The 24207-nt window shown below is 50.0% G+C and overlaps 1 protein-coding gene across 1 annotated transcript in view; it reads right to left on the minus strand.

Annotated features, from left to right (window-relative positions):
- WHRN (whirlin) overlaps positions 1 to 6726 on the minus strand; it is a 107112-nt gene extending 100386 nt beyond the window's left edge. Inside the window, exon 1 of the mRNA XM_077836017.1 lies at positions 6022 to 6726. Within this exon, the coding sequence (XP_077692143.1) occupies positions 6022 to 6726 (705 nt within the window). The remainder of the gene's footprint in view (positions 1 to 6021) is intronic.
- Between the last annotated feature and the right edge of the window lie 17481 nt (positions 6727 to 24207).

Below are 24207 nucleotides of genomic sequence, written 5' to 3' on the forward strand. Positions count from 1 at the left end.
TCCTCTTCCTTTCAAGAGCATTAAAACAAAGTTAAAATACAAACGTTTCTGACTCAAAGAGCCAACCCATCCCCTCTCCTCGACTGGGAAATCCTGGTGACTCTGATTACTTCCCCTGTCCCCTTGTGAGCTCAGCATGCTGCTAGAATTAAAATGTACATTGCTTGCAGGAGAGCAAAGCAGAGCAGGAGCCCAAGGCTTGTTTTTTAGATGTCTGGGTTTGAGATCGTTTTTCCCTTGTATTGATTTTTTTTTTGTAGTGCAATTAAAAAAACAAACAAACCCACTCCCACCCAAGATCCATTTACCAAGGATTCAGATGTCGCCTCCAGCTAATTATCGGGGCAGATGAATGGTAATCCTACTATTCACACCCACCCTGTCCTTGCTACGACCACTCTAGAGATTCAGTTTTGGCCACTGGTTTGTACACCGGCTTCTAAAATGTACAGATGAGCTAACCCAGCACAATCTGTATAAGTAAAAGCTTTTATAAGAACAAGTCTGATACCTTTTGGGGAAACGGGGATCTCTGTGTGTCTGTCTATCTTGCCTCACCAGTCATTTGTCTGGCAGCCCGGAAAAAGCAAGTATCAGGAGGGTTAAAGAGTACATTCGTCCCTACAAACTGCTTCAGCTGAATGTCTGGTGAAATGCAATGGTGATTATCGATTGTAGCAAGGAAGCCGTGTCAAATATGCTAATCGATTAATTGGGCAGCAACCAGAAACGACAAAATGAGGCTCGCGTTCTTTTAAATTGCCTGGGAGGCAGGATTGTTCTAAATATATTTTCAAGCTTCAGATCAGCATGTTCCTTTTGTTGCTTTTCAGCAGTGCCTTAGCAATGCTGCACGGTACCTCACTGGAGAACCAGCAGCCGGAGCTCTTTATAACTTGGACAGAATATTACAGCCTTTTAAAAGATTGCCCGGCTTGCTGCCTTGTGTATCCAAGTGAACAGAATGTTAAAATAATTCAAAGGAGATCTGATTATTTTTTTTTAAATGCCTGCTTGGCAGAGGCAGAGTGTGAGAAGAAAAGAACATCTCTGAATGAATTAAAACCCTGTGTACCAAACTGAGGCAAACAAGTACAAATGGATAAAATCCACCCTCTGGCCACCTGAGCCTCTTCCATCACAATCAAGTCTTCTAAGACAGAGCTGCACAAGGGGAACACACCTGCTAAAAGGATAGACTACTTGTGAGCTGTCACATCGCTCTACTGTATTCTGTATTTATTTTGCTTTCCAACAACAGATCTGTCTCATCACAGCCTCTGCCCTGGCTCCTTATCCCTGAAATGAGATCACAGAATCCTTTCAAAGATGCTGATCTGAGTTACATTGGTGCAAATCTAGGGTGGGTCCACTGACTTTGGTGAGGTTACTCTGGATCTACGCCAGCATGAATGAGATCAGAATCAAACTCATCGAGCCAGATCCTCTGATGTGGTAAATCCATGCAGTTCCACTGAGGCTGGTGGAGTTACTCTAGATTTACATTGGTGTAGCTTAGATTGGAATCGTACCCATTGGAATTCTGCTGATTTACGCCAGCAGAGGATCTGGCCCAATTATCTATTTCCTTCAAACTGAAAAAAATGAAAGGGGTGAGCTGCAAAATAAGAACCTGACAATAAGTTAGGGTGACCAGACAGCAAGTGTGAAAAATCGGGACGGGGGGTGAGGAGTAATAGGTACTTATATAACAAAAAGCGCCGAATATCAGAACTGTCCCTATGAAATTGGGACACCTGGTCACCCTACAATAAGTGAAGAGGAGAAATGTCTCCGGGTGTGATACATAGCTCACATTGTTTTTGAATTGAAAGTGTGTTGGACAAAATATTATGGCTTAGTGAAACATACACTCACTTGTCTGTTGCTATAATACCAAGGATTATACTTTAGCAAGAGTAAACACAGCCAGGTGAGTTCTAGAAAGCAGAGACAATGCAAACATCTTCACTTAGAGTATGATTTAAATTACAATGTGCTTTTGATAAGCCCCTGAGTGCCAGAATGATGGAGCTACAATTGTAATGTAGTCATTTAATTCTGATTTGGATGAAACACACTCAGACTACGGAGCAGGCTAGGCATAAAACCCCAGCGCTCGCATTGGGTTAAGAAGCCAGTCATTAAGTGAATTTGATTTGGAGTGCTCAGGTAATCTAGCTACTTATGTTAGAATCCTACTTTTTCTCTCATTTACACTAAAATATCTTAGCCCAGGTCATGGTACAAAAGTAAATTTCCAGGTGGAATGGTATGTAACTCATAATTTATGTCTCCTTTGTCTGGCTTCGTGGCAGTCTTATCTTGGAGCCAAGTTTCCACTCTTAGGATACCCTGTCTTTGTAAGACTCTTTCAAAATGATTACTATTCTATGAATTGTCTATGGGGACAGCAGCCAACAGAAAGAGGAACTGCCCCATGTCAGACTTGGTCTCTCTCGCTTCCTTCATGGAAGAATGCAGGAAAGACGAGATTATTTTTGCAAGGTCAAATAAAGGATCAAATGCTAAAAAAAGGCAAAAGTGCCTGAACTACCTTGGCCTACTGAGATGAATGTATCAGTCGCTCTGTGAATTCGTTTAATAGATTCCATGAACCTATGTTTTTATTTATCTTATCTAAATGACTGACTGTTTGCCTATGCTTTTGTACAGTACCCATCATTGTGTAATCTGGGCATCTGGGAGGTGCCATATTGGATCAGACCACTGGCAGGCTATGATTCTGTCTGTGGTCAACATGTGATGCTTCAGAAGAAGGAAAGAAACCCATAAATGCAGCAGGCCGGGGGGTAGGGGGAATGGCAGAATGAGTAGAGAGGAAATTCCTTCCTGACTCCTGTGGTGGTCACCTTGTACCCCGAAGAATGAGCTTTGATTACTCCTATCTTATGGTAGCGTGCTTTGCATATACTGAAGTCTCCAGACCCAGACAGTCAACTTTTGCTGCAGGACAATTAAGATCAGAATGCAGTAGGGAAGGCATACTCCTTTTCAACTAAATGGGGAACCAGACTAATACCCCTCAGAAGACTGGAAAGCACACTTTAATCAGACCACTTTAGAAGGAAAGCTATTGTCCCCTAATAATTTAAAGCAAACTTCTGGACAAGACAATGTTCAGGGATTCTTATTAGAGTAATTTATGTTTTTGTGCCAGGAAAGAACCCCAGCTGGTACTAAACTCTGCTCACATTTTATATCAGCAATAACCCTAAGTCACAGGAAGAAAAATCGCACACATTTCTCTGGGCCTGAATTTTTGTGCACCTTAAACTCCCAAGGGCCAATTAGCCCTGGCATTAGCCCATTGGGCCAAATTCTGTTATCATTTATGCTGGTGTAACGCACTGACGTAGATGGAGGTTTCCAGATTTAGCCTGGTGTAACTGAGAGCCGAATTTGGTCTATTGACTGTCGTGGTGTTGCACATGCTTACGCCAAGGCTGAATCTGATCTCTATTGATTTCAGAGGGGGAGGTTGCGCAAGGAGTGAAGGACTGGACTCTCTGCTTGGAAAATATCCTTAACTCACTTTGTCATTGCAGCTCAAATGGGTGTAGAAGATCCTCTCAAGTGCTCAGGAACCTACTATAACTGCATACAACACAGTGAGTTATGGTCAGGGGGGCTGGTACCATTTTTATAGTGGGGGTGCTGAGAGCCACTGAACCAAACTGTAAACCGTGGATATAATGAAAGCTACTGCAAGCCAGGGGGTGAAGTAGCACTGCTAATTCCAGCACCTATGGTTATGGATGGTGTTTATACCTTAACCCTGAGTTGCGTCTTTTGAAGTCAGATCCCTAATGTTATTTGAAATAGGTTTTTAACTTCACATTTCCTTGGGGTTTATTTCAAAGGCGTCACAGCAATACGATGCATTAATTTAACTCAGTTTTAAAATCTCCAGAGGAGCCATCCTGGCTAGCTATGTTAATCTTTATGTGATGCCTTTTAAAAGAAGGAGCAGGGTTTCTTCAGTGCCATCGAAGTGTACTATGCGCATCATTCTTCATCAACAGACCACAAGAGCTTTGAAAGATGCCAGTTCCCCTGGATATGTGATGAAATGATTGTTTGAAAAAGTTTCAGCCCATGTGTAGATAATTTCTGAGCTTCCATTTTATACCCTGATCATTTCAAAATACCCACAAGGAGATCTTTTATGGAATAGCCCCTTGACAAATTTTATTATATAATATAATATATATTATATATGTTCGGACAAGAAGCTCCAAGTGCTTTACACAAACACTAATGAACGAAGCCTAAAAATATCCATGTGAAGACGGTAGATATGGTTATCTACATTTTACCAGTGGGTAAATGGAGACACGGAGCTGTTAAGTGAATTTCCCAAGGACACAAGGTTGAGTCAGTGGCAGAGCTATGAATAGAACTCAGGAGTCCTGGCACCCAGTCCCCATCTCTAATCACTGCACCATGCAACATACATTTTCTTTCAGTTTTGCGAGCACAGAATACCATATTAAATTTGATAAGATTCCATTTTTATTCTCCTATAATTTTTCTTTAAATGTCAGAAACTTCAGGCTGGTCCTGAGATTATTTATACCTACATTTCAGCTTGGAACAAATTTCTTTCACCAGTGGGTAGAGATTTTAAAATGTTGGGAAGGGAAAAGTTGACAGTTTAAAAATGAAGGGTTTGATCTTGTATATTTTTATGCAAGCAATTCTTACTCAACAGGTCATCCCCATTGAACTCACCGGGACTACTCACAGGAGTAAGGGATTGTCGAAGCAAGTGCTGGTGAAAGGTACCAGACTGACCAGGCTGGAAACCAAAGTGCTTCAGTTATCCACAGATGAACTAAAGCCCAGGCAACTAACTGCAAGGCAGCCTGACCTCCCCTCCCCAGCTCTGCCAACGTACCTCAGCCCTACGGGCCAGACTGTCTGGCTCATTGAACCCTTGGCCGTTCTGCTAAGATTGCCAGCTATTGTGCCATGGGACACCTCTGGATTGAGCCCACCAACCTATTTCACCAAAACATCTTGCTGTCAGAGGGCAACAACTTTCGGTGACTCTAACCTGAGTTAGGTTCACATCAGTGAGCTGCAGCTGTAAAACTCCTTCTGTGGATACCCGCCCTCTAGTCCCCTGGCTGGCGAACTCTGATGTATGGCACCCCGTCCTTCTTATTTATTTGTATTACAGTAGCTCTCGGGGCCGGTTGGGGATTTGTTGTACAGAGTGCATGCAGGGAGCGTTCCTGAGCGGCTTGCAACCCAGGTGTGTGACTATTCTCTTTTTTCATCCTGATCTAGCGGTACGAAAGGGGACCTGGGTTCTATTCCGAGCACTGCCACTGAATCGCTGTGGGTTGGGGGGTGAGGGGAAGTCATTTTTCCACTCAGTGCCTCAGTTTCTTTACCCCTGGGAGATGGTAGGATGGTCTAGTGCATAAGATACGCGGCAGACCAGGGTTCAAATCCAGGTTTAATCACCGATTTCCTGAATGACCTTGACCAGGGCAGTCTCTTTGTGCCTCAGTTTCCCAACTGCAAAATGAGATGACAGCCCTGTCCCCACAGAACTGCAAAGGGGGCGGGGGATCCTTGAATGTTACTGAGGTGCTCAGACACTGTGGTAATGGGGTCTCTAACTGGATAGACAAACATTTGAACATAGAATAATGATACTTGTCCACCTTTGAGAAGCACTTTCAGGTCGTGGCTGTGGGCAGCATAGTCCTGCCCTTTAGTGTTTGTTATGATCTCTACATTCCACTGACTGGCATGTCCCTGTGCATTGTTAACACCTGTTTTTTCACCCTTCTAGCATGCCACGGAACTGATCCTGATCTCTCCTTCAGAGGTGCGAATCAGGGGCCACGCCGCTGAATGTTTGGAGTTGCTCAGGATTTACACCCCTGTGCCAGAGACAGCATCCTGCCCCCGGCCTTCAGGGGGTCTAAGGTTCACAATCCGGGGGGTCAAACCCCTGCCGCCTTTCCCACATTGCTCACTTACCTTGACAGCTTCGGCGTGGGTCACTCTGTCCAAGGACTTGTCGTTGGCCCTCAGGATCTGGTCCCCGACCCGGAGCCCTTCTTTCTCCGCCAGGGAGCCCGGCTCCACCAGGGAGACGTAGATGCCCACCCCGTGCTCGGCGCCCCCTCGGATGCTGAAGCCCAAGCCGTCGTTGGTCTTGTTCCTCTTCAGGCTCACCTCCCGCACCTCCCCCAGCAGCTCCTCGGCGGCGGGGGCGCCGAACCCCGCCGGGGCTCTCCTGGCAGGGGGCAGAGGAGCGGGCTGGGGCCAGACACCAGCCGCGGGTGGGCTGGGGGCCCCCAAGCCCGCCGCGCCGCAGCCGGGCAGGAAGCCGGGCTTCAGGTAGAGCCCCTCCGAGGTGTACTGGTCGAAGAGCAGCTGGTCGGAGCGGGGGATCACCAGGCGCAGCATGGGCAGCAGCTGCCGCTTGCCCGGGCTGTCGAGCAGGACGCGGAGGGTCTGCACCAGGTCGAAGACGTTGCGGCGGGCGTGGTAGACGTTCAGGCAGTGGATAAACTGCTCCCGCTCCGGCTCGCTCAGCAGCAGGGTCAGGGCATGGTGCAGCTTCCGCACGTTGGCCGAGAGCAGCCGGCTCCCAGCCCCCGACGGGGGCCCCGCCGCCGCCGGGCCCGGGGAGCTGGAGCAGGAGGAGTTCACCGACGTGCGGTGCAGCTCGGCGCTCATCTCCCCGCTGCCCTGGGAGGGGGGGCCGGTGTGCGCCTCCCAGTCAGCGCATCCTCCAGCAGCCCCCTCCCCAAAGGGCCGGGCCAGGCCCCGGGACCTTGCCCTGGACGGGGGCCTCGCTCCGTCAGCCCAGAGCCGCCGCCGGGGCGGGACGCGCGGCTCGCAGGCTCGGCCAGTGGCTCAGCCCCGAGGGCGGAGCAGCCATCAGAGAAGGGGGAAACCCCCTCCCCGGAACACACACGGCTCCCCCGGCCCTGGGGCAGAGCCTGCTGCTCCTCCGGCAGGGAGACCGCGCCGCGCCCAGCGGAGAGGCTGGAAAGTCGCTGGAAACCCGCCCCCGGGCTGCCTTTGCCCGGGGTCTCCTGCTGTGCCCAGCCTGTCCCTGGCCGGGGAGGCGCGATCTCTCCCCGCGTCCCGGGCGCTGCAGCCGGGATCCCGGCGGGCTTCGCCTTGGCAGAGGCGGGGAGCCCCGCGCCGGGCTGTCCGGAGCCCCCCACAGCCCTGCGGCAGGGAGCAACCGGGGAGCTCGCTCCCGAGCCCCGGTCCGCCCCCCGCGGGCTAAGAGCCGGTCCCCCGCCACTCGGCTCCCTTCCTCCAGGTCGCCGGCTCCCAAGTCGCTTTCTCCCGCGGCTGAGCGGCCGGGGTCCCCGCCCAGCCCCGGGGCCGGCGCCTTGCTCCCGCCGGGCCCCGCCGCCGCGGGCTCGGGCTCGGGAGAGCGACTTTGCCAAACTGTTGAGCCAGGTCCCGTCCGCTGCCCGGCGGCCAGGGCCAGCCCCCTGTCAGCGGCTCTTCAGGAAATGACGTCTCTACACACCGCTCTCCGGTTGCCAGGAGACAGGGTGATCCAGGCCAGGGTGATCCAGTCCGGTTCGGTGATGGTGCATGGGGGGGGGGGGCTTTCACTGTTGCAGGCTCGTTGTGTGCTTGGATACAGGAGAACCCCGGTGCCTTTTCCTTCCTTCCTTCCCTGTCAACGTTATAAAAGCAGAGACAACCTCTGCAATCACCCGTTGCCATTATAACCTCAGGGGACAGGCAATTTCACCCAGTAATGGAGCATGCCTGGAGATACTCTTATAGAGCAAGTCAACGAAGTGTTTATTAAGCAAAGATGATGTAAGAGAAGCGCAACGGAGAGGAAATATAATGAATGGACTTGCAAATCTCACAGCAGGTGCCGTTCTGGAAGGGGATTGTGAAGTGTCTCTGAGTTGGAACGTTATGAGTCTGATTCTGCTCCTATCCTGTAAGCTAGGATAAATCAGGAGTGACTCCACTGGAGTCAAAGGAGATACGCCAGTGCAAAACCGGTGCAACTGAGAGATGTCAGACCTTCTCTTTGTTGTCAGTTGTTTAGACATACGGACATTCTCTTTGCTACGCTTTTAAAAAATGTACAAACAAGTTGTCTGAGGTGTCACTGTCAAACGTGGGAATGAATTGTCTACCCAGGAGCTAATTTCCCTGGCATGTGGTAAATGTTCAAATGGCCTTAGCTTGGTTTTCCCATTATACTAAAAATAATACTTCATATTTACCCAGCACTTTCCATCTTCAACTTGCTTGAGGAACATCAGGCAATTCATTCTCAGCGCACACCTTTGCTAGGTAGCTCACATTCCCTGATATGATGGTGAGATTGCAGAAGTGCCTGGTGACTCTGGGGGATGCAGTGCTGGGGTTCATACGGAGGCACCTGAGAGAGGCCTCATTTTTCGAGTGTGAGTGCTGACCACTTTCTAAAATCAGGCCAATTTATAGTCAGGCACCAGAACATTAGGCAACCAAAAGTCCCTTTTGTAAATCTTGGCTATAATAAATGCCCACAGAGATAGATGGATAATGATCATCCTTGTTTAATAAGATTGGAAGCAGAGAGGTGAAGTGGTTTGCCCTAGCCCACAGAGGGTGTCTGTGGCAGAGATGGACTTAGATGTTTAGACTATTAAACCATGCTGCTTTCCTCTCTAATTATAGTTGTCACGACTGGGTTTAATAATTCATCTCCATATGTGATTAACCTCTAATCTGTTTACTAATAAGGATAGTAGTTGTATGATGGGGCTTAGGGACCTCAGCTGAGATCAGGTCCCCTTTGTGGTAGGTGTTGTACAGACACACAGCAAGAGACCATACCTGCTCCAAAGATCTTACAAACAAAGGTCCTGACCCTGCATTGTCAGCTATGTGGGTCTGCCCCCAGGCAGAGCCCCATAGAGATTAATCTGGCTCCATGCAAGTGCAGGGCTCTGTCTCCATGCAGCACATTGCAGGATTGGAGCCCAAATATGGGGTTTAGTTTGTTTGTTTTGTTTTGGATAATAACAATGTTGTACAAATCGGAGACCTGATCCTGCCTTCCTTGTCCAGCCATTGATTTCAATGAGAAAAAGAGAATGCTAGGAACTGTGGATCAGACCCATTGTAACTAATGGGTCATTGCCTAGGGAAGGATCAGGGTGTGAAAATGGTGAAACGGGATTTTTTCCATCCCTTTAACATGCAAAATGCCTTTCCCCCCTCCCCCCCCATGTGATCACAAGTCCTCGCCGTACAGTGGCAACAGGCTGGAGGGGGAACAGGCTGATATTTCACTGGTAGCTTCCCCCCATCCATCTTGTCTAAGTACCTTCAGATCTGCTTGCAAACTAGTTTACCCTGGTGTTTTTGTGCAGCTGGGACCCAAAATTCTGTTTCCTCCCTGATAGTGACTTAATTGTTTAGAAATGACATGATGGGAAAGGAAGATCTCAGTGTATCTAAAAGCTGCTCTGGGCCAGCCTATAGGTAAGAGAATAAGAGTCAGTTTACACACTGTTCTGAGAAGAATACCTTGGCTTCGTTGTCCACTGCCCCTTCAGAGTGAACTGGTTATTTGACCCCTGAAAGTATTTTTTCCATTGCTGATGTGCCAATCCAAGTTGTTAATAATACTAGCAATTAATAATAGCGAATACGTTTAATAATTATTAATTCTGGTTAATAATAATAATAGTAATAAGTCATCTACACTAAAGCTGTGATTCATCAAAGCATTTAAGAACATGCTTAACTTTAATCACATTTACATCCCATTTATGTCAACGGGACTTAAGAATGTTTACTTTTCTGAATAGGGATTGGCTTATGTCCCTGCTTAAACTGAAGCAGGTACATAAATGCTTTGCTGACTCTGGGCCTAAGGGCCTCATCCAAACCCATCAAAGTCAAAGGGAGTCTTTCCATCGACTTCCTTGGTATTTGGATCACATAATACTGCTTCGTTCATTCAGCAGACTCAAAGCACTCCATAAACATTGGCTGAATAGCCTCACAAAATCCGTATCTGGTACATTCTGGCTACGTAGGGTTCATTTACACTTACTATTAAATGCAGTCACTCCTCAGTGGAATCCTAAAGGCAGCTCTTAAACATCACATGACAGCAATCTAGGACAGGAATTGAAGAAGGATACTACATCCAATTATGACAAAACGACAAAATGTAAGGGAGAACATTACCCAAGGGAGATAGCTATGGCCGAAGGGGTAACACCCCCATTTCTGAACAGAAATGTTACGGTAGCTTAAATGACCACAAACGATCAGAGCTTTAATGAGGCAACATGGTCTAGTGGGCAGGGCCGGATTAACCTTTTGTGGGCTCGGCGCCAAACATACTTGTGGGCCCCCATGGAGGCAATGGAGCATGGCACAGGGAGGTCAGTCCCCAGAGCGAGGGGCCAATCAGAGTCAGTGGGGCATGGCATGGCAGGGGCGGCCCGGCTCCACCCAGCCCAGTGCGAGGGCACTATTTACGAACCGGCAGTTGCCAGATGCACAGTGGCCCGCCTGGCCATGTTCTGCCGGCATGTCCCTTCCCCTCGGGGGCGGGTCCACCCAACAACTCCCCAACTCCAGAGCCCCCCCCGGACCCACTATGGCCAGTGCTCCCCCAGACCTCCCCCTCAAATGCACAGCACCCTGCACAAAACCATCCCTGCCCAGAGCCCCCCTGCCCACAACCCCACCACAACTGCCCAGCACCCCACATAGAACCCCCAATTCCTAGTGGCCCCGCACACAGATCTTCCCTGCCTCCTCAGCCCAACACTCCACCCCAATGCCCCGGAGACCCACTCCCCCATGCCCTGCCTCCCAGCTGCACTCACCAGCCCTGCTGGGAGGTGACTGTGTCTGCTGGGCTGAGCCAGCATTATAGCCAGGGCTTGTCCCAGGGCTGGGAATCATTTCAGCCCCTCGGGAGTGGCATGATCAGCCAGGCCAGGGCCTGCCCCGGCCAGGATCCCTCAAGACGCACTTTCCTGGAGGGGCCCTGCCAAGCCCTGCACGCTGTCACCCCCCCTGAACCCGGCTGAGACTGGCCAGGCTTCTGCACCAGTCCCAGGTGGCTCAGCTCCAGGGAGAAAGGGGGGGCCCCCCCCACAGGGGGTGGGAAGCAGAGGCTGCCCGGAGCCGGAGGTGCACTGGGGTCTGGCCAGGGGGCAGAGAGGAGCAGGGGGCGGAGGGGCCAGGGGGCCGAGAGGAGACCTCGGCCAGCCAGCAGGCAGGCCGAGAGGAGCAAGTGGTGGGTGGGGGGAGCCAGCGGGGTCTCGGGGTGCAGGGCAAGCGGAGCAGGCCAGGGCCCCTTCTGAGCATGGGCCTGGCTCCGTGGAGGCACTGGAGCCATTGTAAACCTGCCACTGCCAGTGGGTTAAGGCAGTAATTTGCGGCTCAGAGGAGCTTGTTTCTGGTCTACACTTTGCCACCAACCTGCTGTGTGACCTTGGACAAGTTGCTGAACCTTTCCTTCTGCTCCTACACTGTCTGTCTTCTCTGTTTGGATTGTCAGCTCTTTTGGGCAGGGGCTCTCACTCACCGTGTGTGTACAGTGCCTGGCACAATGGGGCCTTGGTCTTAGTCCAGGCCTCTGTATGTTACTGTAACATGAACAAAACAATAACAATTGGAGAGATGGACCTTCCGGGAGCACAGGGTCCCCTGGCAACATACCGGGGGATTGGATCCCTTCCCCTAGCTGTACTCTGCAGGCCTCCCATCCAAACTGGAGCCAGCCCATTGCTTGAGCTGGAATGACTACAGGCCCGGCCACGAGCATTCTTCTTTCTAAGGCAAGATCACACCTTCAAATTCATTTCACTTGTGACCTTTGCTAAGATTAGAACATGAAGCTTCAGGAGAAAAATGCATTGCGACTGCAACCCATTGGTTGATTCCATTTTTTTATTATGTACATTTTCATTTAATCTTTCATTTTCCTCTGTCTTTGGCACATGAGCGAAAACCATTTTCTATTCCAGAGTCATTAAAGTCTCTCTTTCGCTCTATCCTTTGCTGAAGTGCCTTCTATCCAAAGCCCTAGAGGAGGATTAAACTTAATCGATCAGATGCATCTCGATGGCAATAGAATCCATTTTATTCACGGATATGATGAAAGGGCTTTAACAGCTGCATTACAGATAGTTTTATGTACCAAAGCTTTGTTGGCTCGTGCGGGGCTTTGTTTAAAGCAAAACAAAAACTGGCAGATTCCTAATTTGGGTTCTAACTCTGATAAATAAGCAGATGGAGGAGCCCAATGTAATTGGGGAAAAAAGACAATGCAGGATATGGCAGAAAATTGAGCAAAGCTAAACAACACAACAGCAGCAACAGCCATTTAAAAAACCAAGGGAAGGGCAAAAAAGGTAAAGAGTTAACAGTAGAATAGAATCCCTTCAATTTCGTTGTTACCAACCATGCTATAATGCCTAACCCCCCCCCCGTGGAGAATCTATCTAGCATACTTGTATGTCCCTCATCACTGTAATATCTGGGCACCATGGGAGGTGGGTGAACCCCTCCACATAGGGGAGTCTAACCCCTTGGCCCCTACTACCCAAGACCCTGCCCCTACGCCCACCCCTTTCACCCTCCCTCTTCTGCTGGAGCCCTGGGCCACCCCTCACTGTGGCTGGAGGAGCCCCGGCTGAATCGCCCCAACCCCTGGGCCACCAGCTGATCCATGCACCAGTCCAACCCGGGGGCTGGCGCACCTGAGCTGCCCTGAGAAAGCCCACCCAAGCTGCCCCGGGCTGCTGGCCGGCCCGAGGACTGTCCCGAGCCACCAGCTGGCCCGAGCACCAGCCCATCCCCCAGGTCACTGGCCAGCTCAAGCACTGGTCCGACCTCTGAGCCAGCCAGACCCCCAAACTGGCCCACCTTAGCCAGCCTGGGCTGCTGGCCAGCTGAGACCCAAGCTCTGGAATGATTCTGCTTTCACAGCAGTGTTAACTCCAGAGACATGAGCTCTCCATTCAGCTGTCTGCCTACCTAGGAATATCTACTGCACTGGTTAATATCTCAGTGCCCAGTTATTCTGGCCTTAGATCAGTGTAACTAAATAATATTCGGGCCCAATAATAATAAATATTTCTCTCTCCTATAGCACTTTACAAAGGCAGACAGTGTCATTATCTCTATTTTACAGACAGGGAAAGTGAGGTACAGAGCCATGAAATGCCTTGCCCAAGGACACCAACAAGGCCAGTCTCAGGAGTCCCAGTCTAGTGCACTTATGCCTAGGTCACACTGACCACCTACACTAACATTGCATTTGACACCTGGAGTGAGGGCAACACAAACCATGGATCTGATTCTGATCTCATTTCCAGTGGTGCTATTCAGGTGGAATGCTCTGGGAGTTGCTACTATTTAACATGTAGCAGGAGCTTTTAAGTTCCCTTAGAGAACTGGTCCCTAACAGTGCCGCTTTGGGTACAAGTCTTGTGTGTGTGTATGTGTGGGGGGGGGAGTAAAGGAAATAGAGCTAGAAACATGCAGGGAAGCAAAATAATTTGCATCGCTTTGGGGCAGATCTTCAGCAGTGTAAGTTGGCATTGCTCCTTGGAGTCAATGGGGCCAAATCCGGAGCAGAGGTAAATTGGCATCAGCTCCATGAGGCCAGTCCTCAGTTGGTGTAATTTGTCATAGCTCAACTGATTCCCATGAAGCGAAGTCCTGAGGATCTGGCCCTTTTAATTTACAAGTGTGAAGATGCATGTAAAGAATGTAATACCCTACAGGGCATTTTGGATGTAAAACCTAATATTAACATAAGCCAAAGAAGACTGTAGTAAATGTGTAGCCTATGTGAACCAGAGATCCAGAGAGGTCGTGTAGTGGGTAGGGCATCGGTCAGAGTTCTATTTCTAGCTCTGGTAACGGTGCACTTTATGACCTTGGGTGTGTCTCATAAACTGGGGCTTATGACACTTATCCCATCTTCTTCTAACACTCTGCAAGCCAGGGATGGGAGCTAAGTATTATCATGCCTCTGCTTCCCCCAACACATCCTATACAGCCTTGTCAGTGTATCACAATCCTTAGCTGCACATCTTGCTACTACAGAGTCAGGCATCTCTGGAGCACAGACTGCCAATCATGGCAAATGGCCAGTTGCTTTGGTAACGTGGACTGTGTTACACTAGGGACAACAAGGAGATCAGTGTACTAATTTCAGGGGGCAGAATGAAGTCAACCCTGGTCACTGAGATACAAGACGAATTGTCAGTCCGCTGTGCCCCCAATAAGATTGTAATCCTTCCATGAGAGGATCGTTTGGCGCTACAGTCGATGAGATAACTCAAGCTGCCACAAGGGTCTGTCAAGACTTTGATACTGAGTTATTTGAACTGCTGCCTTCCTGTGTCCAGAGAGCGCGGCTGTGTTATGGGGCCGTGCAGCCTGTTGCAGAGTGGAGGAGATTGAAAGGGAAATTCAAAATAGCAATTTGCTATAAAAAAACCCCCAAAGTAGGGACTTTATAAGAAGCTTATCGTTGACCCTTGCAGTCTGTGCTGACGCTTTTAAATAAGATTACAGCCCATTCATCTTCGGAGCAGGCAACGTAAATCCAAGAGCTAAAACTCGTAAGATTTCAGATGGGAAAAAAAAATGCAGGGTTAGATTTTCAAAACAGCTCAGGGCCAGGTTTTGAAGCGCTCAGCTCCGGCAGCTGGGGCCACATTCCCCAAAGAGCTCAGCTCCCATGTAGGTATCTAGCCAATGGCCAGATTTTCCAAGGAGCTCAGCCCCCTAATGTGCTGCTTTAAGGGCCTGATCCAAAGCCTGGTAAAGCCATTGTGTCTCTTTCCACTGGCTTTCATAGGCACTGGAATGGACCCTAAATACAGGAGTCATGCCACTGGACTCAGTGGAGTTACCCCAGTGTAATACTGAGGGGAACGGGGCTCCAGGAGAACTAAAGGGCCAGTTGTGCTGATTTATACCAGCTAAGGATCTAGCTCATTGTGTTTGAAACCAACTGTACAGTTCAGGTCGTCCAATTCATCCTTCAAGTTCCCAAAAAGAAGACACTGCTGGAGGGAAGGGGGTGGTGTTGGAGGGAGTATTTGAGGGGGTGCTGGAGGGATGGGTGTGTACTCTGAGCAGGGGTTATTGGGGGGTGCTAAAGGGGTGTGTGTACTGGGAGGGAATATAGTTGGGGGAGTTGGAGGGGGTACAGTTGGGGGGTTCTGGAGGGGGTATTTATGAGGTGCTGGAGGGGGACATGGTTGGGGGTACAGTTGGGGGAGTTGCAGGAGGTATTTAGGGGGTGCTGGAGGGGTGTGTGTACTGGGAGGGAATATAGTTGGGGGAGTTGGAGGGGGTACAGTTGGGGGGTTCTGGAGGGGGTATTTATGAGGTGCTGGAGGGGGACACGGTTGGGGGTACAGTTGGGGGAGTTGTAGGAGGTATTTGGGGGTGCTGGAGGGGTGTGTGTACTGTGAGGGATATTTGGGGGTGTTGGAAGGGATATTCGGGAGTGCTGAAGGGGTATTTGGGGTGTGTGTGTCTATACTGGGAGGGCGTATTTGGGGGTGTTGGAGGGGGAACCTAGGGCCTCACACTCGAGATGGGGAGCAATGTCATGCTCCCTGTCACCATGGCAGGGCGGCTGGTGCAGGTCTGGGAGGCAGTGCCAGCCTGTCAGTCAGTGCCCCCCTGTGGGCCTCTGCCCCTCCCCAGGACGGGGAGCCAGAGCCTGGCCCTGTCACCCCTCCTGGCTGGGTTCAGAGGCCCCACAGTGGGGGAAGGCAGCCTGGCTGAGAGATGCTTGGTGGCTCCGCTTACCTGGCGGGCTGGGCTGGGCCGAGCCCGGGGTGGGCGGGATGTGGCAGGTGCGGATGCAGGGGAGGGGCCAATCGGGGCGAGATGGCTCTTTCGGAGCTGCAGCATCTGTTTGAAAAAATCCCAGACATTTCCTCTTATCCGAAAAACCCTCCTGGTCGGAGGGCAGAGGATCAAAAAGCGGTAATGTCCAGGAAAACCCAGAAATATGGTAACCCTAAATTCAGGTCTAAATCCCTTCCCAGCGTGTCTCTGACACAGTCATGTGCGTTACCCAGGCCCTCAGAACGTACAGGCCTGTTTCTGCGTTTCAGTGGGGTTACGTAAGTCGGGGGAACACCAGGCCACTCACGAGCACAGCAGTTCCAGTTCCCTTAGTCTGAGCAGAACCTTTCTCTGCAAGTGGCTCCCTTGAGGTCAGTGGGCCAGACGGTGACCTACGCTATGTGTGGCAGTAAAGGAGCTACGTACCCTGTGGGTCCAAGCACGGGGTGGGGGGAGGGAGATGGCATCCTCTGTGGGACCATGTGACAGGGCGAAACAGCCGGGAAAGAGTTAAAAGCTTCCTGCCTGTCACATGACGGCAGCAGGGGATTTAAAGAAAGGGCTTGTCCCTGTTCTTTGGGGGCTGGGAGAAGCAAGGGGAAAGTCTCTGTGGACTGCAGCCTGGTTCGCCCTCTCACTTCGCCCCAGGCCTTCAGGTTGCCCAGGCCTGGGTGTTAGCTGGCGTGGGGGTGGCTACCCCTCTCCTTCACGTGTGGAAGTTCCTGGGCGTGGATTTAATGTGCCGCCCCTGATCGCCCCCAATTGCACATTCCATGCCAGCCTATGGGGCTTAATCCTGCCCCATGGAAGCCCATGGGAGATTCTTCATCAATCTGACAGGGCGCAAGTTCAAGGCAATACAGCTTTGTATGGAGCCCACCTCCCAGAGGCACAGTGAGTGCAGAAACCAGCTCCTAACCAGCTCTGCTCCTAACCACCCCCCATGCGGAGGTCCTCTCCCGTCAGTGATTTCCAGCTTAAGAGGAGCATGCTCTTGTTTCCCGTAGGCGACACAGGGCAGGGAGAGGCGATGATTGTGTCAAGACACAAGTGCTTCAGAGCACGCTGGAAGGAAGCACTGGCAGGCTGGCTGGTTAGTGGGTGAACGCACAATACGTAACAGCAGCCCCAGCAGCGGGACTCTGGGGACACATCTCAGGTCCGAGGGTGCATTTAAATGCCTGACTTGTGTAGCGCGGGAATTGATTTAGTCCTATCAGTAACCGCCAGAAGAATGAGTGCTCTCTCTTATTCCTTCAGGATAAAATAAATCCAATGCCCTTGGAGAGTGCCAAACAAATACACCGCCTAGCCTTTCACTTTAATCCAATTGCCCTCGCTTCCCAGAACGCCCTCCTGAAAGCTGGCTGTGCAGTCTCCAGTGCCTTTATGTGCCCAGGTAAAAGAGCCGTAGTGCGAAGAGGATGGAAAGCACATTTCAGAATGGCAATTCCGTACTGCCAAGCTGGAGGATTTCACTGAACTGTGAGAAAGCAGGGAAGGCTTAGGAAGGAAGAAGGAACTCTCCTTTGCTGTCAGGCTCCTTAAGAGAGCATTAGGAGAGAGGCTGTGTTCAGGGCTGTGTCTTGGCTAAATCCTGGTTTAGCAGATTTCCCCACAATCCTCTCCTCAGCCTAGGATGTGCTGTATGAACACATGCTGCTCCCTGGGGTGGATGGGAATCAACTGCGAGTGTCTGAGTTTGGGTGATATTTAATTTATAAAAAAACTGCTCCAAGGTGGCAGCGGGGAGGAGGGGAGGAAATGAGTTGGTTGCAAATATTTTTTAATAAATAAGGAAATGCTGGGCCTGGAACAGGTGATTATTTGTATTATGGTAGAAGTCTCAGTCCTGGACCAGGCCCCATTGTGCTCGGTGCTGCAGGAACACAGAACAAAGAGATGGTCCCTGCCCCAAAGAGCTTCCAATTTCAATACAAGACAAGAGACATCAGGTGGAGACGGACGGAAAAGCACAAGGACACAACGAGACATAACTTAATAAATAATATTTAGTTAGGCTGGGATTTATAAAAGGGCTGAGTTAGGAGTGTCACCAGTTAGAACTGGTCAGCAACCAGAATTTCCATTGCATTGGAAATTTTGACATTTTGAAGTTCTGAATGGGAATGAAAAGTGAAAAAAAAAAAAAATCCAACAAAAGTTGATCATAGACCATCAAAATGTATCATGCTGATAAGGTAAAACCAGGTTGTTTTGACTTTTTGTTTAGACTTTGTTACATTAAAAAAAGCTAAGTGAATCGAAACAGAACATTGAAACAAAATGTTTTTACCATGCCTCAAAATATTTTGACATTATCCAAACAAAACGATAAAGTCCAAACAAGTGGCTTAGACTTTTTTCTGTCAAACGTTTTATAAAAATTTAAGTATTCCCACGGAACATTTTGATTTTGACAAAACTGCGTTTTATGATGCAAAAACTATTCCATCAAATATTTGTTGGCCAGCTCTGCCCTCAATAAAGCCCCAAGTAGAGCAATGCAATTTAATATAAGCCAGCCTTAGGGCTCCAGGTAACTTAAAAACTCAACCTCACCCCTCCTGGCATTTCCCCACTTTTACAATTCCTCCCCCCCCCATTTCTAAATCCCTGGGGGACAAAATGCTTTATAAGGGCTTCCCTTTTTTGTGCAGCACAAGACAGCTTTGATTCTCAGCATAAGGCTGAGTGCTGGGGGTAAGGAAGAGGCAGACAAGGCTTGCTGCAAAGCATGGGATTTCATTACATCCTAGTCTCCAACTGGGGCTGCTTGTTAGCCTGTTTGTATGGTTTTATGACAGATTCATGTCAGCTCCCGCGCAGTGAAGTGCAGAGGGTTTGCACCTGTGCGCTGCTGGATGTCTGTAGATTCAATCAATAGGCGAGCGAGGTCTCTCAGCAGCCTGCAGACAGCCCAGGTTCTGTACACATCAAGGACCAGATTCTCTGATGTAAATTGGCAACGTTCCATTGAAATCAAGGGAGCGATGCCCATTTACACCAGCTGAGGCGCTGGTAACATCTCAGGAACACAACCACGTAGATAAAGTTAGGGGGACGAGGGGTGAGGCTGCACATAAAGCTAAAATCATGCTGAGAGAGGCAGACATAGGGTGGGAACAAATTGTGGGATGGAAATACGCTCCTCATCCCCAAAGGGGTGCACTTCCTCAGAGCCTGGGGAATCTATAGCCTGCCTGCAGAGGGACAGCATGGTCTGGAAATTAGGAGACTCGGGAGACCTGGGTTCTATTCGTGACTGGCTGAGTGACCCTGGACAAGTCACTTCCTCTCTGTCTGGGCCTCTCTCTCCCCTCCTATCATCTGTCTAGCTGGTGTATTTAACCTGTAAAGTCTTCAGGGCAAGGACTGTCTCTCACTGTGTGTTCGCACAGTGCCTAGCACTATGGGGCTCTGATCTTGGCTGAGACCTCTAGGTGCTACTGTAATACAAATAATAACGTAGGTCAGACAGGCTGCAGAGAGCCCTAGCAGGTATAGTCCCACCCAGCCTGTGTGCTTTCTCTTAATCATACGCCACCTGAGGTCTAGAGCATAGAATAATTGCCAGGCTGGAAAATACCAGATGGATTCAGGGGGGAAATGCAGTCTATCGATGAAATGGGATATTCTAAATTGGTCTGAGCTTTACAGACAATTTGCTCATTTTCACCAGCTGAGCCTCCTAGCAGGTGGGAGAATCCGCGGCCTTCACACACACAGGGAGAGTTGACAGAAACCTGCACCGTGCTAATTCTTTATTAAGAGATCTAATGTGTTCATTATTCGGGCAAATTTGTTCCGGTCTGTTCATTTCTAAAGCTCGTCCATTTAACGGGGCCAAACTCCACACTCAGTGACGCCGGTGCCAAATGCTGCTTTCAGCGGCAGGGGTGTCAAGCCAGAGGGATTCCACTGACATCAGCGGAGTTCCTCTAGATTGAACTGAGCCTGCTGGATCCAATCGTTGAGGGGTTGGTTTGACTGGATAGGCATTTGTTGGCAGCAAGTTGGTTTGCTCTTCACAACGGCTCGATGGCCCCTCTTTTTTCTGTGTGTACATTGCCTAGCGCGGCAGGGTCCTGGTCTGTGCCGGGGGCTTGTTGGTGCTATGGTAATAATAGTCAGAGTGGGTGCAGCACCCCTCTTCATAGAGCCTGTGCAAGTCCCATGCACCTCTCAAATCCCACATAAGCTCACCGGTGCTGGGCCTTGTGCTGGCTTTCTGCAAGGGCTGAATTTCATGCACTGTGAACTGCTGGGTTGGGAGTAGCAGGGGAGAAGACATCGCCCCCCGCAGACATTGCTAAAGCCCCAACTCCACCTCCCCACACCAGCAAATGAGTCCTGAGGGTCCCCCTACCCCCGGCCTCTCTTGCGCTGTTGCCCTGCACTGACACCAGGCTGGTGGGCAGATGTCTCTCTCACCCTTGAGTAGGTTTATGACACAAATAGGTATTTCTTTCATGGGCCTCCCCTTGCACTGCTGGAGGCATGTTCTCTCTACTTAGCCACTGTTGCTGAGCCACAGGGCTCAGATGCATGTCCGGAATTAAAGGTCCAGAGGCTCCAGTTCTGAACAGCGTTGGCCAAGTTGGTCCGTCACATCGCCCGGCTCTAGTGAGGCACAGAATGTGTAGAAACACTAAAGCTCAGCATCCTTTGCCCTGTAATTCATCCCGAGGCTTTGGAAGGGAATGGAAGATACACACTCTTACTCACATGAGTAATACAGGATCAAATGCCTTGTCTCTACAGTATAAACATATCTCTCTGCCGCTCCTCTTCCCAGAGCAAATCTGCCCAAGAGGCCAACGTGGAGGTGGGGGACTGTGCTCCCCGCTGAGTTATTAAAACACTGCAAGAATAGAATCAAAAGAACATGGAATAGGTTAATGAAGTACTAATCTCTGCTGCTTTGTGGTATACGAAGCAATAAACAGCTGCTGCAATTGATTAAATGTAGAAGCAGAGAAGAGGCTCTTAATCAGTCACATAAGCCTTTTTATTTTTTAAGTTTGAAATTAATTTAGTGCCAACAGAACAACAATAACGGGAGCCAGAGGGCTGCTACTTAACCCCAGGAATGAAGTTGTCTGGATGGCCACAGAGTGAGCTCCCCAGGCACTCGATCCCTTGCCAGCTGTCTTACCCCCACCACCCAACCCAATACCCACATCATCATTACACTGAAACTCAGCTGGCTTCAGGCTCCATTCCATCTGGGAGTGTTTCCACTGGGCAGGCTGCTCCTGAGGAGGGAGATCAGCAGGATTAGGAGCATCGAAGGAGCCCGCAGACTAGGGAGCAGGGCCAAGGTGTAAGACACAGGAGGAAACGCCCGAGTCATGCCACACGGTCCCCCCACCCATTCAGACCTTCCTTCCGAGTTTATCGGCACCTCTGTGCAGCCATTGCAACTGATCAGCCCGTGTCGATACTGATCCTCAACAGCAGATAGCTCAGTGGTTTGAGCATTGGCCTGCTAAACCCAGGGTTGTGAGTTCAATCCTTGAGGGGGCCATATAGGGATCGGGGCAAAAATTGGGGATTGGTCCTGCTTTGAGCAGGGGGTTGGACTAGATGACCTCTGTGGTCCCTTCCAACCCTGATATTCTATGATTCTATGTTAGTATCTCAGGGGAACAAAGGCTTCCGGCCACTCCTGAGCTTTGTAGCACCTGGATACCACCACAACAGAGCAATGTCACAGCCCCTCCATGGCCTACCAGCTCCACTGTTGTAGGGAAAGGGTTCAAAGCAGCGTCCAGAGAAATAAATGAAGCAAGCAACCTAGGCTGTATGTTGGCATCCAAAACCTACTAGCATCCCTGTTGCTCAGGGTTAAGGTCCCTATGGCATGACTCAGGTTAAGATCCATTGATGGGGCAGTTTGAGGGAACCTTGCAGTGGTCTTGCCCATGCTGTCACTGTCTTGGGGATAAGCAGAGGGATATCGTCTCTGGGGAATCTCCATCCAGTGCCTTCCAGCAACACGGAATTCACAAACAGAAAAGGAGTACTAGTGGCACCTTAGAGACTAACCAATTTATTTGAGCACAAGCTTTCGTGAGCTACAGATTATTTTGATAGATGTGCCAGCATCCCAGTCTGGGTTCAGCCCCTCTGGAAGAGAAGAGGAGCAATTGCACCTGGCACCAAGGCCAATCAGGAGGAGATACTTCCCTTGTTGTAACAGAAACTGGACACAGATTGAGCTTTCAGGTCAGCATGGTCCTACCTATTGTGATAGACCCAGGCCAGTTGGGTACAACAGAGTAGGTTTTTTTTTTTTTTTTGAAGCAGATATACTGGCCACTGGATAAGCAGTTTTCTGTTCCCTGACTGACCAGAGCAGGGGCTGCTCCAAGCTAATGAGACTACCTGACTCCAACTAACCTGCAAAGAGTCAGGTGAGGCCATTAAGGTAATGTGAACACCTGACTCTAATTAAGGCTCCTCTGATACTATAAAAGGGCTCACTCCAGTCAGGCTGAGGAGAGCCAGAGTGGCTGAAGGGCTAGTTAATGAAGACACCCTTAAGTCATCAGTAAGGGAGCCCTAAGGTAAGGGTGAAGAAGAGAGAAGCGGGAGAGCTGTGGCAAAGTGGCCCAGGGAAATGTAGCAACTCTGGCAGTGAAAGGTTGGCTGCCAACAGCTGCTACCATTAGGGTCCCTGGGCCAGAACCCGGGGTAGAGGGCGGGCTTAGGTTCCCCCCAACCTGCCACTACAGAAACACCTCCTGGGAGGGGAAGACAGACCCCTGTCAAGACAGGAGGCTAAACTGTTCTGAAATAAGCCCCTAGGGACAGCAGAGACTGTGGGAGTTCTCTCACCAACCTCCTTGCTGGCTTATCATGAAAAGGGCTCAGTAGACTGTAACCCTGGCCCTAGAGAGAGAAGGGTTACGTGGAGGGTCACAGTGAGCTGCTGAGGCTAGCATAAACTGCCCAAAAGTGTGGGACCCACAGGGACAAGGTCAGAGCTCTGCCACACTATCTACCACTTACACAGTCATCTATCCTGTCTATTCCCATATGTAACCATCTAGCTATGGTACTTATATGGCCTCCATTGCCATAATACCTGAGCACCTCTCAGACTTCACCATATTTATCCTCTGTGAGGTAGGGGGCTGTGCTATCATCCCCACTGTATAGATGGAAGACTGAGGCACAGAAAGAATAAGGCCCAGATCCTCAAAGGTGTAGTGAGGCAGAGTGGCCTCCAAGCGTCACAGGGAGGAACTAGCCAAGCCAGCCCTACCCCTTGCCCCAGAGGAGACGGAGGAGCTGCTGGGACTGCCATCTGCTGTTTACCCAGAGGAGCTGGAGGACACACCGATGACGGAGCCCTGCCAACAGATTGTGGTAGGAAGTAGCCCTGGGAAACCAGACATTAGTCCAGGTGTGTGGCCGCAATATGAATTAACTTGTTGCAATGGGATCCCCGCTGACCCAGTGGCAGGACCACCCGCCACTTTTAGGGCCCTGGGCTGAGACCCGGTGGAGTAGGGTGGGCCCGGGTCCCCCTGACACCAAATCCACAACTGGGATAGCGACCTACTGGCCCTAGGCCTGAAGGTCTGTGCCTTGTGTGTTGGCTGTCTGCCCTAGCCTGAGGGCTGGGCTAAAAGACTGTTCATGGCTCTGTCCTACCCAGAGGGTCAGAGCCCCAGACTGTGCAAACTACTGTCTGCCCCCAGGCTACAGATTGTGTGGTGCTTGGCCCCACCAACAGGGCCAGAGCCCTAACCTAATAACTGACTATGTGCTGTGTGACTGCTGACACCATGCTGTGCATGCTGGCACTTTTGTTGGTGAAACTTTTGTCGGTCAAGGGGATATATTTTTTTTCATACCCCTGACCGACAAAAGTTTTACTGGCAGAAGTGCTGGTTTAGACAAACCCGTAGTGGCCTCCCTCCAAGCTTCAAGGGAAGGGATGACCACAGGCCACTACAAAGGGTTTTCAGATACCTAACTCCCATTGATTGCTAGGTTTGATTTGAGGATCTGGGCCTAAGTGACTGGCCCAAGATCACACAAGAAAGTCAGTGACAGAGCAAGGAATTGATCGTGGATCTTCAGAATTCCAGGGTGCAGCTGTAACCACTACTGCTTTCCTTCCTCTCTATCTACCTTCTCAGAGCTGGTCAACATTATTTGACCAAAACGTTTTCTTGCAGACATAGGGGATTTCATTAAAGATTTGTTTTTTTTTGCCTTGGGGGAAAAACATTGTTTTTGATATTTTTCGACAGGAAATTTAGAAAAAAATTTCAATTTGTTACTAAATTTCTTGCAAAAAGTTTCAAA

The sequence above is a fragment of the Eretmochelys imbricata genome, chromosome 16 (genome assembly GCF_965152235.1).
Source record: "Eretmochelys imbricata isolate rEreImb1 chromosome 16, rEreImb1.hap1, whole genome shotgun sequence".
Lineage (NCBI taxonomy): Eukaryota > Metazoa > Chordata > Testudines > Cheloniidae > Eretmochelys > Eretmochelys imbricata.